The sequence below is a fragment of the Schistocerca gregaria genome, chromosome 4 (genome assembly GCF_023897955.1).
Source record: "Schistocerca gregaria isolate iqSchGreg1 chromosome 4, iqSchGreg1.2, whole genome shotgun sequence".
NCBI classification, from domain to species: domain Eukaryota; kingdom Metazoa; phylum Arthropoda; class Insecta; order Orthoptera; family Acrididae; genus Schistocerca; species Schistocerca gregaria.
Window position 1 is genome coordinate 550,580,991 of NC_064923.1, and position 16,208 is coordinate 550,597,198.

Genomic DNA, 16,208 nt, shown 5'->3' on the forward strand with positions numbered 1-16,208 from the left:
CAAAAACTTTATCCTCCGAATGCGAAAATATATTGTTGATGCCCACCTACACAGGTAGAAATGATCATCGTCATAAAATAACAGACATAATCGCACTGAAAGATTTAAGTGCTCGCTTTTTCCACGCGCTGTGCGAGTGGATCGGTAGAAAAATTATGTGGAGGTGGTTCGATGAACCCTCTGGCAGGCACTTAAGTGTGAATTGCAGAGTAGTCAGGTAGGAGTAGAGGTAAATGTAGATTGGTATGACAGGTGAGATCAGGGTGGATGTCTACATTTGTAGTAACACCGCAGAAGGAAACACTGTTTCGTGGGTATAAAGACAACCACGCACGATCTATACCTCACTCGTTATTTCAAAGTACCACAAAGATACACACATCAAAAGAAGTTTTGTCTCACCTTGATTCCGAGAGTAACGGAACCTGTGCAGAAAATTGGAATAGAGTTCAACATAATCATCATTTCCGCTCTTTTTATTGCTCATGAAAACCCTACATTGCATGCTGTACCACCATACAGAGAGACCTTCAGCAGTGGTCGTGCAGATTGCTGTACACACCGGTACCTCTAAAACCCAGCAGCACATCCTCTTGCATTAATACATGTCTGTATTCGTCGTGGCATACTATCCACAAGTTCATCAAGGCACTGTTGGTCCAGATTGTTCCACTTCGCAATGGCGTTTCGGCGTAAACCCCTCAGAGTGGATTGTGGGTCAGATCGTCCATAAATAGCCTTTTCAACTTATCCCAGGTACGATTGGGTTCATGTCTGGAGAACATGCTGGCCACTCTAGTCGAGCGATGTCGTTACCCTAATTAAAAAAAGCCATTCACAAGATATGCACAATGAGAGCGCGAATTGTCGTCCATGAAGACGAATGCCTCACCAATATGCAGTCGGTATGGTTGCACAATAGGTTGGAGGATGGCATTGACGTATCGTACAGCCGTTACGGCGCCTTCCATGACCACCAGCGACGTACGTCTGCCCCGCATAATACCACCCAATACAATCAGGTAACCTCTACCTTGCTGCACTTGCTGGACAGTGTATCTAAGGCATTCAGCCTGACTGGGTATGCTTCAAACACGTCTTCTTTGAAGGTATATGCGACATTCATCGGTGAAGAGAACGTGATGCCAATTCTGAGCAGTCAATTCGGTATGTTGTTGGGCCCGTCTGTACCGCGCTGCATGGTGTCGTGGTTGCAAAGATGGACCTCGTCATTGACGTCGGGAGAGAAGTTGCGCATCATGCAGCTTATTGGGCACAGTTTGAGTCGTAACACGACGACCTGTGGCTGTACGAAAAGCATTATTAAAAAAAATAGTTCAAATGGCTCTGAGCACTATGGGACTTAACATCTATGATCATCAGCCCCCTAGAACTTAAAACTACTTAAACCTAACTAACCTAAGGACATCACACAACACCCAGTCATCACGAGGCAGAGAAAATCCCTGACCCCGCCGGGAATCGAACCCGGGAATCCGGGCGCAGGAAGCGTGAACGCTACCGCAAAAAGCATTATTAAGCATCGTGGCGTTGCTGTCTCTGTTCCTCCGAGCCATAATCCGTAGGTAGCGCCGGCGGATGTGGCCGAGCGGTTCTAGACGCTTCTGTTCGGTACCGCGTTACTGCTACGGTGTCAGGTTCGAATCCTTCCTCGGGCATGGATGGGTGTGATGTCCTTAGGTTAGTCAGGTATAAGTAGTTCTAAATCTAGAGGACTGATGACCTCAGACGTTAAGCCCCATAGTGCTTAGAGCCGTTTGAACTATTTGAACCGTAGGTAGCGCTCATCCACTGCAGTAGTAGCCCTCGGGCGGCCTGACCGAGTCATGTGATCGACAGTTCCCGTGTATCTCCTCCATGTCCGAACAACATCGCTTTGGTTCAGTCCGAGACGCCTGGACACTTCCCTTGTTGAGAGCCCTTTCTGGCACAAAGTAACAATGAGGACGTGATAAAATCTCGGTATTGACCGTCTAGGCATGGTTGAACTAGAGACAACACGAGCCGTGTACCTCCTTCCTGATGGAATGACTGGAACTGATCGGCTGTCAGAACTTCTCCATCAAATAGGCGTTGCTCATGCATGGTTGTTTACGTCTTTAGGCGGATTTAGTAATATCTCTGAACCGTCAAAGGGACTGTGTCTGTGATTCAATATCCACAGTCAACGTCTATCTTCACGAGTTCTGGGAGGGGGGTGACGCATAACTTTTTTTGATGTGTATATATTCATAAGAAAAAAACCTAAGTATCAAGTCTTGCGAAATTCAAAGTTTAAATGCCTTACATTCAGTTATATTGCCGACAACTCCAGTTTACAATGAACTACCTCACTCCCAGCCAACAGCCTTTCACTGCCATATTCACTCCAGTAACATCAGTTTAAATGTGGTTGAAATGCGCCAACTACAAAACCTTCAAACCGTAACTACAGGCCAGGCAACAGTGACCAGTCTAAAACAATTGAAACACACAATTAGAGATAGGCTTAAGCTATAGACTGCTGAATTCCATAGAATTAAAATGACAAATCCGGGGTTGAATATATACCCAGTTAGTACACATAAGTCTTATTAACTTGAGCCAGAAAAAATAGTAATATCAGGCTAGCCAACCTGTAGTATAATTGTTTTTTTTTTTATCAATTTACCCTCATGATACTGTAGGTGAATCAACTGTTATTGCAATGACGGCAACTACAAACGTCTGGCATACCGAACATTACAAATCAGCCTCGTTAGCACACACACACACACACACACACACACACACACACACAACACACACACAGTGGGTATCAAGTTCGCTCGTTAGTTACAGAAGTCGGCCAACTTTCAAAAGCCCAGGCTGCCTGCCTTTCTGTGAGACAAATCCATACAACTGGTGCCGCCTGAATATAAATAATAATGTAGAGCCAAATCCGGCGCGCGGCCTCACATATGTACAATCACTGGGCTAGCCGGCTCCCGGTTTTGTGACCAGCCAGCAGCCACGAGGAAAACTGCCCATAGTCACTGCAGTCCGCAACTTACTTTTCCTCGCCGGCGGCGCCGCTTAAATTGCCTCCCCCGGCCATACCCCCTCTTAGCCGTCCAGGGAAGTCACAGGAATCGCAGAGCAGCTATACGAGAGCGTAATAACTATCGATTCGCGCACCAGCATCGATCACTTCCTCTAAAGCTTTTCCTCTGCGGTTCTCTCAAGTACGACGTAGGTTCTTCTTTGATGTCTTGAAACATGTGCCATGATCCCTTCCCTTCTTCTTGTCAGTGTTTTCCATATGTTCATTTCTTTTCCGATTCCATGGAGAACCTCCTCGTGCCTCATCATGCACCTAATTTTCAACTTCTTTCTGTACAAGCATATCTCAAACACTTCGGTTAAATTCTTTTCCGCCGGCCGCGGTGGTCTCGCGGTTCTAGGCACGCAGTCCGAAACCGTGCGACTGCTAAGGTCGCAGGTTAGAATCCTGCCTCGGGCATGGATGTGTGTGATGTCCTTAGGTTGGTTAGGTTTAAGTAGTTCTACGTTCTAGGGGACTAATGACCGCAGCAGTTGAGTCCCATAGTGCTCAGAGCCATTTGAATCATTTTGAAATTCTTTTCCGGTTTTCCCATACTCCATGAATCACTGCCATTCATTACTGTGCTCTAACGGTAGATCCTCGGAAATTTCTTCCTCAAATTAAGGCCAGTGTTTGGTTCTAGTGGACGTCTTTTTGCGGGTAATTGCCTTCTTTGTCCGTCCTACACTGCTTTTTACGCCCTCTGTCCTTCGTCGATCGTGCGTAATTTTCAAAGTAGCACAATTCCTCCACTTCGTCTACTTTGTGGTCTTCTATTTTGGTATTAAGTTTATTGCTAATTTTAGTTTTGCTCCTCCTAGTTTGCGGTGCGATGCAGCGCAGTGGTTAACACACTGGATTCGCATTCGGCAGGATGACAGTTCAAATCCTCGTCCGGCCATCCTGATTTAGGTTTTCCGTAATTTCCCTAAATCGCTTCAGGCAAATGCTGGGATGGTTCCTTTGAAAGGACACGGCCGATTTCCTTCCCTAATCCGATCTTCTGCTCCATCTCTAATAACCACATTGTCGACGGGACGTTAAATACTGATCTCCTCCTAATCGTCGTTACTTTCATCTTTCTGCGGTCTCAATCTAAATTTTGTACGCATTGGACGTTTTAGTTCCCGAATTATTTTTGAAGTACCTGCGTTACTTCCGTGGCTGCGTAGTATGCTGCTACATCTGGATATGATTACTTATTGAGACAGGCCAGCGTTTCAGATGACAAGCTCACTGTGGGGTTACGTCAGATACTTTATTTTGCTACATCATATCTTGGGGAATTGAGTGGGGAACGAACTTACACAGGCTTTGCAATTCTTTCTCGCTTTCACTAAGTAGAAGAATGTCATCAGCGAATCTTAACATTGATAAGGTTTCACCTTGAAGTTTAGTCCCATTCTTTAACCTTTATTTTATTTCGTCATTGCTTGTTCGATGTACAGATTGAACAGTAATTTGGATGCACAGTTGTTAAGCTCATTGTGTGGTAGTTCTCACACTTATCTGTCATTGATATTTTTTGGAGCATGTTCCTGAAATGTCCCGGAAGTCTGACGAACGTCTCCATACTCGGATTCTAAAAACGAATGTGAATGGTTGTAGAAATGAAGTATAGTGGAGACAATGGAACTATGTATTCTCTTGACTACACAAACACTGACTAGGAGTGCTGCAAGACTAATCCCACGGCGTGATACTCGTACATTTCGGTAGGTCGCCAGAAACTACTGAGAGGTATGTGATTTAAACGAGCGTTTTGCAGCCTATTGTTGCCTCAGAACCGCGCGCCAACGTTACGTGTGTTCTTGGCAGTGATGAACGTTTCTTGCACCATCATGATTATATGTCCTTACCTTCGGGCCGAGTGCAAACCAGGCAAGCACACTTGGGCTGCTCTTTATGGTGCCGCGTTTACAGGAGCATGCACCTCTCTCCTGTCGGTTATGTCCATACATGACCACGACAAATGCTCGCATTCAACCGGGTCCTTTATCAGTACACAGATATTTGAGAATAAGCAAAGTGCATAGCACCGAAGGACAACATTAGAACTTACATAATCCATGTTACGTAAATGCGCCGGTTTTCGTAACATATCATCAATGATGTTGACTATTATTAGGAATTCTGTTATGTGTTGTGACAGCACAACACCGAGGGAAGAAACTAATCGCGCTGCGAATTTTACTGAAACTGACGAAATTCAAAATCAGACAATTGAAATCTCAAGTCTTAAAAGTTTTCTTCGAGACATGGGTTTGTCACTCAGTTCCTTTAGACATGAAGTTGCTAGATGAAGTGTCTCGCGTTATCTCACAGGGAACTTGTCGTCTGAAGTACCGGCCTATCTGGAGAGCTGATCATATCTCACTGTAGGAGAATGCCACGCAATCACTGAACCAAGGAAGGGACTTACAAAGATAATTATTAAAGTAAAATATATTCTTGTAAACAAAAAATTAACCTCAATGAAATAAAAATTAGCAAACACTCTATTTGCTTATATGTTCATCTGTGTGTCAACTTCGTAGCCTCGCATACTGAGAAACTTATCTTAAACACTTCGTTCTGATACGGCGTTGTCATCATCAGTGTTTGTTATCAGTGAGTTAGTTAAGACTCAGGAGGTCCGAAGTTGAAAACTCTTTGTCTACAGAGACCATGACGAAATTTATTTCATCGGGATACGCCGGAAATATATTTTTCCCTAGTCTAACGCATTAAGCAACCGACTCTGCTCACGTCAATAAAATCATCGCCATCGAGGGTACACTTACTACGGATGATACATGATCAAGCATTTTTTGTCATCGTCAATGTAACACGAATTGCGGCTCTTAGACGATGCAACGTGCAATAGCAGAACTGGAAGAGCAACGAATTGCCGCGCATTAAGTGAGCTCCACCTATGAGAAGGAAGTAATGATTTAAGTTATTTTCTGTCGTAATGGCCGTACAGATTACTCTCAGCAAATAGGGTCACACTTTTGTGGTGTAATCTTCAATACCGCAACAAACAGAACAAGTACATTTGCAACTTATTTCATATAAGTACAGTAGAAGCCCGATATAACGCGGTTGTCGGGGGACACGCTTTACTTTCATGTTGTAGTGCAGCTACGGTGTATCGAGAGTGACCGGTGTAATGACAAACTACGCATGGAAAGTAAGAAGAACAGGTAACGCAATATTATACATATAGTACTACACTGAAATTAATTGCAAAGAACGTTAGAAGTAAAACATTGCAGAAACTTACCAAACAAGGTTCAGCAATTAGACGAATTCCACTCGAACTTCGACCAAACAATAGTATGAGTTTCAATACACTATGTAAAGGACACTGTCAAATACAATATAACAGTTTACAATTGAAATACCTGGGCTAGCAGGGCACAGAGGATTAGGTTGTGGGAAGGGGCTAAAATAAGTTGCTGTCAGTTGCATTCAACACAGAAACTTTATTTTACAACACACAATATTACAAGGATTCAAAACACTCAAAACTTTAATCGACCTCCTTTGATTAACTTTAGATCGGCTGTAGGCCACACTCAAAATCCAAGATACAAGGCCTAAGCAAGAAATTGAAATACAAGGTCCTTCTGGAGGTTTCACCCAAAAAATATTTTCAAAATCTTCAATCTAAACAAGCTGAAAGCTTTAGCAATTTAATATAATGTAGACCCAGATTTCGAAAATTCCACACTAACTTCCCTAATGTGTAATACCGTAACTCTCTGAATATACGTCTTCCCATAACACGGAAAGAACAAGCAAGTGTGATACTAATCTCAGAACTGGAACATAATTACACTTGGGTCCAAAATTAAAGCAACAAAGATAAATTTTGCGAGGTTGCTTTTCTTTTGCCACAAAAAATGGCTCTGAACACTATGGGACTTAACATCTATGGTCATCAGTCCCCTAGAACTTAGAACTACTTAAACCTAACTAAACTAAGGACATCACACAATACTCAGTCATCTTTTGCCACAAAACAGTGTAAACAGTGTATTACAAACAATGTAAAGAATACAGAACGTAAGCAATTGTAATACGGTAACGGTAGACAAAAAAGAACTTCGTTTTTTTCCAACTTAATAGATTTTCCGACACATTCCAACAATTAGTCAATGTCCTCAGTGTAGGGTGTGACCACCTCTGGCAGCAATACAGGGCTGAAAACGTCGGGGCTTGCTGTGAATGATGTCATCAGTCTGAAGTTGAGGCAATAATACTCATTCTTTCTGCAGAGTTGTTCACAAGACTTGGAGAGTGATTGGTGGAAATTGGGTGGAAATTGAAGTGATGCAACCCGTCTCGCTACTGCATCCCACATATACTCTATGGAACTGGATCCGGAAGAGTGAGTACGCCACACCAAGCGTACATTATCTTCCGTTTACAGGAAAACATCAACCACTCGTACCATATGACGTCGAGCGTTATCGTTCATCAATACGATGTCTCGGTACACAGCACCTCGCTACAGTCGCACATGAAGGCCAAAGATCTCTCCAAGATACCCGACAGCAGTTTATCCTTTCTGATTCACCCGTAAAATTTCAAAAAGAGGTGCTCACGTGGTCAACATAATCCCTGCACAAACGATTATGGATCCTCCTCGATATCGGTCTCTTTACCCAATTTGTGTGTCCAGAAATCGTGTTCTGCGTTCGCTCTAGATGCGAATTCGTCGTGAATCACTATGTAGATCGAATTTATGTAAAGAACATTGGCCCACTGTTCGACCGTCCAGGTGGCATATTGACGGCTCCACTCTAGACCTTCCGTTCTCTGAAAACAGTTAAAGCATATCTCAGACAATAAGGCCACTCTGCTGGAGCCTTTTGTACAGCATTTGCCCGATACAACACGTCCAGTGGATGGTGCTAAGTCTGATGCCAATTTCCGTGTAGTACTAAGGTGGCGCCGTCGTGCCTTTACAGCCAAATAAAGGTCCTCTCTCTTTGATGTTAGTCTTCGGCACACTGTTTCAGTTTCTACAAGTTTATACCATACCCGAGAAACAACAGAACAATTCACATTAAGCCATCGGGCCATAACCCTTTGCGATTGACCTTCATCCTTTCTTCCTAACGTCCTACGCCGCAAAGAGTCTGGTAGGTGTCTTCTCTTTACCATACTCCACCGTCTGTGATGCTGTACACAGCGATTGTGGATGTGGGACTACATGGCAAACACTAACGCGTTTGATAGGTGTCCTGACGTCATTGCTGGCGTCGTTGTCCGTTGATAGGTATGCCATCTTTCGTGCTGAACGCAATCATATGGACATCCGTTGACAGTTTGTATGATCATATAGTCAATTAGGCGCGGGACGGGAAAGAGCGGTTTGTTGCTTTAATTTTGGACACCAGAGTAGATAGGTATTTATTCTAAATGAGTACTTCTTTACTTCTATCTATTGCTTCCATCAATATTTCCTTTCAAAGATTCTACTTTGTTTACAGTAACTTTCTGACAGTAATCTAATAAGTAATTAATTTTGATATGTCCACAGAAAAATGTTACCAAGTAGACTAGTGCTCTGATGCAATGTTACCTGCCAAACACAGAAATCGCTTTATATGGATATTGCAATTTAACTATTAAAATTCAATAACCCCTATGAAATAATCACATCGTATTTAACAAAGATTTTGATTCACGGTTTTCCAGTGCCCAGTATTTTTCAGCCTCTAATTTTATAATTTCCTTCATTTACGAGTACTAGTACTAGAATTATGAACTGGTATACAAGTGAAAGAAATATGGAAATGAAAGAAGTTGTTCCACATAGATGGTGCTGTATTGTTCGGTCATATTTAATTAACGATAATAGAACTGGTCATGACGAAATGTGTTTTAAAGCGCTAAAAAAGCTTCACTTTCATTATATATACTTCTAATGACCTGAAAAAATTGAACTGCTGGCTGGGGAGTAATATGAAGCTGCTATCATGTAATTCTTCTGACAAATTTTTTCAACGACCAGGGCAGTTTCCATTGGTTAGATGATGGACTATCATTTATTTGAGTACCATTCGTTCCATTTTTATTGCCTGTGTTGGCACTGATACCATTTGTATAAATACAGTTTTGACAAAAAAAATTTCACAGATGTATTTTGCAGTTTTTTCTTTGCTATATCATGCCTTATTTCGCTGTAAATATCAATGCGTCATTTCTCTTTTCAAATTACATTTTTTTCCCTCCGATTACCTCAGCCACTGAAGTTCAACATCTTTTACTTTGTGGTCTCCCTTTACTCTTCAGCTTACAATGCTATATTGTGAAGACCGTGATTTCCCTTCGCACTAGTGGAACAAACAAACAGGCGTGGCATCAACAACGATGAAACGCCATTGTGTGAAATTTTTTTTCGGAAATTTTGTCTGTCGAGTGGACAAGACTATTTAGTTTTTTGACCACAGAAATTTAGCCAAGGTGGCTGTAAAGTGCAAAAGCTAAGTAATTCACATAGGATCATTGTACGGTTTATAAATTGACTTGGTATTCGCTAGGGATTTCCTGCAGTTTGTGAGAAATGGAAGGTGTGAAGTAAGTTGAGACTGACTAGTACAGCCTTGTGCTAGCGTACTGGGAAACTTCGTCACGAAAGTGTTTAAGTATGTTTTGGGGGTTATTTGAATAACTGAGAACGGGGCTTTTAGAACAGCTAGTGGCAAACTGATTGAATGTGAGGTAAAGTACAGTTACAAAATATTTTCTATTTCCTAATACTATCGTAATTATCTACCTCGCCATCTACTTCCGATGACAAGGATCCTTAAAAGGAAAGGAGGCAGCTGAAGCAGCAGCAATGAAAGGACATCGATATTGAGCGCTTTCTCTTCGCGTCTAGTGTTAGCGGTGGCGCATTCGCTTTGGCGCGCTGTTTGGATCGATACCGCCCTCTGGCGGGAGATGGAACAAGTGTGCGGAAGCTTGAGGTGATTTAGGGTCGGTGTCGCGGGTCTCTGTGGTTCAAATGGCTCTGAGTACTATGGCACTTAACATCTGAGGTCATCAGTCCCCTAGAACTTAGAACTACTTAAACCTAACTAACCTAAGGACATCACACACATCCATGCCCGAGGCAGGGTTCGAACCTGAGACCGCAGCGGTCGCACAGTTCCAGACTGCAGCGCCTAGAACCGCTCGGCCATCCCGGCCGGTCCTTTTATAGAATTTACCAGAGTTTTTGACCACAAGATAATGCTCAAAATCTGCAGTTTGGGTAGTCATTTTCTCTTTATCTGTTTTGTAAACTAATTGTTCTACTCTCGTGACAACCTCATATAATTTTATACCGTAGATCCTTAATCATTCTAGTTGTTAACATCGTCGTGGAATTATGACAAATCAAAATATTATATGATTTGCCGTTTTATTTTTTTTTATATTTTGTATTCTTAATGTCCACTCAATGAAAACCACACCATGTGCGCCTAACTACTTTTTGAGTTGTTCACATTTTGTAGTCTAGTTTTCGTTGACTCCTTTGTTTATGCATGGTGTTCCACACAATTCAGTAGTGTTGTGTGAGGAGAGAGAGAATGTGACTTCCACTGTGTTTCAGCGCGCCAGTGGCTGTGGCAGACGTGCACAGAGTTCGGCTACTACCAGACCACGGACTCTGCCAACCAGCCGTTCGGCAACAGGATGACGCTGTCTTACTTCACTGACATGTGTGCCTTACTTTACGGCTCAGAGTAAGTACTAGCCACCAGAGCTACAGGCTGCTTGTTTCTCTTCTCAGTAGACAGTATCGCAGTAACATCACAGTACCTAAACGTCGAGGCATTTCCATTCCTTCTGAAACAGCACATTACTCGAGGGACAGATATGATGGTTGACGCATGTGGCGTGTTAGGGCGTCTCTGTAAGGTCATTGTATTCTCTGAATTTCAGGCAGAGCTCACAGCCTTATTCTGGTATACTCTTCCTCTGTCTGTACCATTCTTGAACAAACAGTCGGATCCACATACTAAGCCCCTTTTCCACTTTGGTGACCTGCTTTTTTATAAAAGATTTTCAGGATAGAGCCGTGAAATCAGTAGCGTGTAACTCAATCGTTTATGTACGCATGGGAGTACGCATTAGGAGTGATTTAAAATGGAATGATCGTATAAAGTTGATCGTTGGTAAAGCATATGCCAGACTGAGATTCATTGGAAGAATCCTAAGGAAACGCAATCCGAAAACAAAGGAAGTAGGTTACAGTACGCTTGTTCGCCCACTGCTTGAATACTGCTGGGCAGTGTGGGATCCATACCAGATAGGGTTGATAGAAGAGATAGAGAAGATCCAACGGAGAGCAGCGCGCTTCGTTATAGTATCATTTAGTAATCGCGAAAGCATTACGGAGATGATACATAAACTCCAGTGGAAGACTCTGCAGGAGAGACGCTCAGCAGCTCGGTACGGGCTTTTACAGAAGTTTCGAGAACATATCTTCACCGAAGAGTCAAGCAGTATATTGCTCCCTCCTACGTATATCTCGCGAAGAGACCGTGAGGATACAGTCAGAGAGATTAGATCCCACACAGAAGCATACCGATCATCCTTCTTTCCACGAACAATACGAGACTGGAATAGAAGGGAGAATCGATAGAGGTACTCAAGGTTCCCTCCGCCACACACCGTCAGGTGGCTTCCGGAGTATGGATGTAGATGCAGATGTAGATGTAGATATTAAAAGTATGTTGGCGATTACTTGAAAGTATAGCCTCATGTATAGGATAAACTGCATATTTCAGCTCACTTCGTAACAATACCCAGATCTCCATGCTGACAGAGATAGATAGTCGTTTGCCGTTCCTGTGTTGTGGTCAGATAGATGGCTATGGAGTATTCAGTTGATCGTAAGACCGGTCACACTGATTTTTATTTTCGGTCTTCACGTCATCATTGCTCCTCAGAAAACGTGAGTTTGCTTCAAACACGCTTCTGTAGAGCACACACTGTTTCAAATTCATATTGTCTATATATATAGTGTTCAACAGTAACGGTTGGCAGATTAAAAGGGCAGTCTAAAGCCAAGGACCAGTCATTGCATACCGAGAACAGTACACCAGCAGAACTCATACAGGAGCGCAGACCACGTAATCAGCTGTTGCCAAGAACTGTGTCTCCACGGGGCATTCAATGGGATACGAGAAAACAATTTTTAAACGGTCACATCATCATTGAGGAGTCCATGGAAATAAACATTGCGAGAAACCTTATTAACCATGATACCTGCTACAGGTTTGGATAACACATGGAAATCCGTCATTTCCACTTCCTGTTCTCAAGGAAAACGACAGAAAATGTCCAAGACCACGACGACCGGCAACTCTAAGACGAGAAGAGTTTCACAGTTCCAACATAGATGCCACTGTGCGTGTCACCAGGCAGAGTGGATAGCCTTGTTGTTGCGACCAGGATTTTGCTCGAACTGCATACAGTGCGTTAATAAACAGTGCGACTTTAGTCTATGTCTTCTTCCTACTAGCCATAATGCTGTCGTTAGTCTTCCAGTAAATAAAGGCACTGTTACCTGCGCTCAAACTCCCATCCCAAGTCTTTGGTTTCCGGCTCCACACTTAAACCCACATATAGCTCCCTTTCCTGCTCTCTCACCAACCCAACACCAGTCGCCTATTAGTAATTCATTCACCCGCTGTCCACAATAAAATCGTGTACATCACTAAATTATCTTAACCTGCTTTGGATATTATAAATATTTTGAAAGTTTTCAAAATAATGTAGCACCATAGAGGCAACCGGCAGCGTGCCTTATGATGGTGGAAAGAAATGAGAAGCAAATGAAACAGAACCTACATCTGCCTTCACCGGCTCAGTTGATAACTAGCAGGCGTGGAGATGAAAGATCGTGCTTGAAAGTGAGCGGCTGCAATCCGAAGACATGATTGAGCAGTCGTTCTGCGTTTTTCCACCAGCTTTCCATCTGCTAGTGAAGTTCGGTGTTATGATTGTGCTGTCTGCGAGTAAGAAAATGCCGATGGGGTAGGGATGAGTGGGGAGGGGAACTTTTTTCTAAGGGTCGTGAATAGCTGGACTAAAGCAACACAGTCAGAAGATACTAGTAAAATACTCAAATAGACTTCAATACGCTGGGCAATGATTCCTTGCGCCACATATGTACCTCTTTCTCGTCAATGGAAAACACCAATCAGCGAATGAACTATGGAACACCCACACATCAACCAACTTATTACATCTTAGTGACTGAGAATATACTACACTCCTGGAAATTGAAATAAGAACACCGTGAATTCATTGTCCCAGGAAGGGGAAACTTTATTGACACATTCCTGGGGTCAGATATATCACATGATCACACTGACAGAACCACAGGCACATAGACACAGGCAACAGAGCATGCACAATGTCGGCACTAGTACAGTGTATATCCACCTTTCGCAGCAATGCAGGCTGCTATTCTCCCATGGAGACGATCGTAGAGATGCTGGATGTAGTCCTGTGGAACGGCTTGCTATGCTATTTCCATCTGGCGCCTCAGTTGGACCAGCGTTCGTGCTGGACGTGCAGACCGCGTGAGACGACGCTTCATCCAGTCCCAAACATGCTCAATGGGGGACAGCTCCGGAGATCTTGCTGGCCAGGGTAGTTGACTTACACCTTCTAGAGCACGTTGGGTGGCACGGGATACATGCGGACGTGCATTGTCCTGTTGGAACAGCAAGTTCCCTTGCCGGTCTAGGAATAGTAGAACGATGGGTTCGATGACGGTTTGGATGTACCGTGCACTATTCAGTGTCCCCTCGACGATCACCAGAGGTGTACGGCCAGTGTAGGAGATCGCTCCCCACACCATGATGCCGGGTGTTGGCCCTGTGTGCCTCGGTCGTATGCAGTCCTGATTGCGACGCTCACCTGCACGGCGCCAAACACGCATACAACCATCATTGGCACCAAGGCAGCAGCGTCTCTCATCACTGAAGACGACACGTCTCCATTCGTCCCTCCATTCACGCCTGTCGCGACACCACTGGAGGCGGGCAGCACGATGTTGGGGCGTGAGCGGAAGACGGCCTAACGGTGTGCGGGACCGTAGCCCAGCTTCATGGAGACGGTTGCGAATGGTCCTCGCCGATACCCCAGAGGCAACAGTGTCCCTAATTCGCTGGGAATTGGCGGTGCGGTCCCCTACGGCACTGCGTAGGATCCTACGGTCTTGGCGTGCATCCGTGCGTCGCTGCGGTCCGGTCCCAGGTCGACGGGCACGTGCACCTTCCGCCGACCACTGGCGACAACATCGATGTACTGTGGAGACCTCACGCCCCACGTGTTGAGCAATTCGGCGGTACGTCCACCCGGCCTCCCGCATGCCCACTATACGCCCTCGCTCAAAGTCCGTCAACTGCACATACGGTTGACGTCCACGCTGTCGCGGCATGCTACCAGTGTTAAAGACTGCGATGGAGCTCCGTATGCCACGGCAAACTGGCTGACACTGACGGCGGCGGTGCACAAATGCTGCGCAGCTAGCGCCATTCGACGGCCAACACCGCGGTTCGTGGTGTGTCCGCTGTGCCGTGCGTGTGATCATTGCTTGTACAGCCCTCTCGCAGTGTCCGGAGCAAGTATGGTGGGTCTGACACACCGGTGTCAATGTGTTCTTTTTTCCATTTCCAGGAGTGTAGAAACCTCATGCTTCTGTGTGAGGTCTGTTGCGCATTCAGGCTCCGAAATTTTATGGTGAAACAAAAGCACTAAGGCCACTGCTGATACTGAACAACATGTTCATCTAGCCATGGTACTCTTTTTGTTAATCCTTCTGCAATCAGAGGTTATAGTCATACGCTGGTAACCTATATGGCGGCGAGACGAACTTCAGCCTTGCTTCCTTCGCCCCTTTTATTCCCTCCGCTTTCGTCTAAGATTCGACATGTTTCTCATTGTTGGCTCACCGAAGATGCAGCAGCCAAAGCAGGGGAAACCATGCGACAGCTGATATTTTAATGGAATTCATAGTACAGTGTTCTGGAAAAGTCATCGCAGCGGTATCTACAATATGAGGCAAGCTATATGATGACTTACAGTGCCAGAGTCTATAAAATAATGAGAACCTTATAGAAATGAGAAGAATCAGAGTACGTATACTGTCAGTGGAAGACTCTGGCTATTGTCTAATTTTGCGTTCATAATTTTCTGGCAGTTTTCTTCGTATTTCTAGCGTAAAGCTCACGAAGATAATGTTACATTAAACATGTTACTCACCAATAGCTGCAAAGCTTCTGGACGATACAGGGTGTCCCTCCTAAGAGTCTTCAGGTGGAACTTCTCTAATATGTGGACATATATTTTCTATCTGGTTTTTGCATTGCATAGCTGGTGCCAGACCAAAGAAATACCGTTCGTCACACCTTTCATGCGACGACCACTGTCGACAGAAAGCGACCGTTCATTTTGTGCTACTAAGAAAACTCTTCTTAAAGCGAAATTTTAGTACCCATAGAGCGGGCCAAAATTAGTCTAGTGCGATATCTGTTTTATCGATGTGTATTAACAGGGACAGTAAAACACGAAGCATAACAAGTAGTCCAGCAGCGACTCAATAGCACTGCTCCACGGCGGTAGCAGTCAGTTCCGGCAAAGATGGTGCTACCGCTTCTGCAGTACTGGTTATTCTTCCTGTTTTAATGTCCTTGTTAAAACATATCGATGAAACGAATATCGCACTAGACTAAATTGCGACCACCCTACCCGAACAGGCACATAAAATTCCGCTTTAAAAATCTTCTGTTTGTAATGGAAAACCAATGGACGTCTTCCGTCAACTCTGGGCGCCGCCAGAAAGATGTGAGTAGCAGTATTTATTTGAGCTGGCTGTAGCTAAAAACTACGAAAACGAAATTGTGAACATCTGCCGAAACGCCAGGGGAAATGCGCCTGACGACTCTTAACCCCGAATACCCTTAAGGGTATGTCACAATTACAGTGATTCTCTACCATAAGATTCATTTGCTTGCAAAGGGGGATACAAGGATTACCTACACCAAGCAAAGCTCATTGTATACATTACACGAAAATAAGGAGACCGGTAGACAGCTGCTGATGAATCTTCTTGGTTGTTCGG

The 16,208-nt window shown here is 44.1% G+C and overlaps 1 protein-coding gene across 1 annotated transcript in view; it reads left to right on the plus strand.

Annotated features, from left to right (window-relative positions):
• The window catches only part of LOC126267021 (putative serine protease K12H4.7), a 66,700-nt gene that overhangs the window by 42,629 nt on the left and 7,863 nt on the right, over nt 1-16,208 (plus strand). Inside the window, exon 7 of the mRNA XM_049971794.1 lies at nt 10,680-10,812. Coding sequence (XP_049827751.1) covers nt 10,680-10,812 — 133 coding nt within the window. The remainder of the gene's footprint in view (nt 1-10,679; nt 10,813-16,208) is intronic.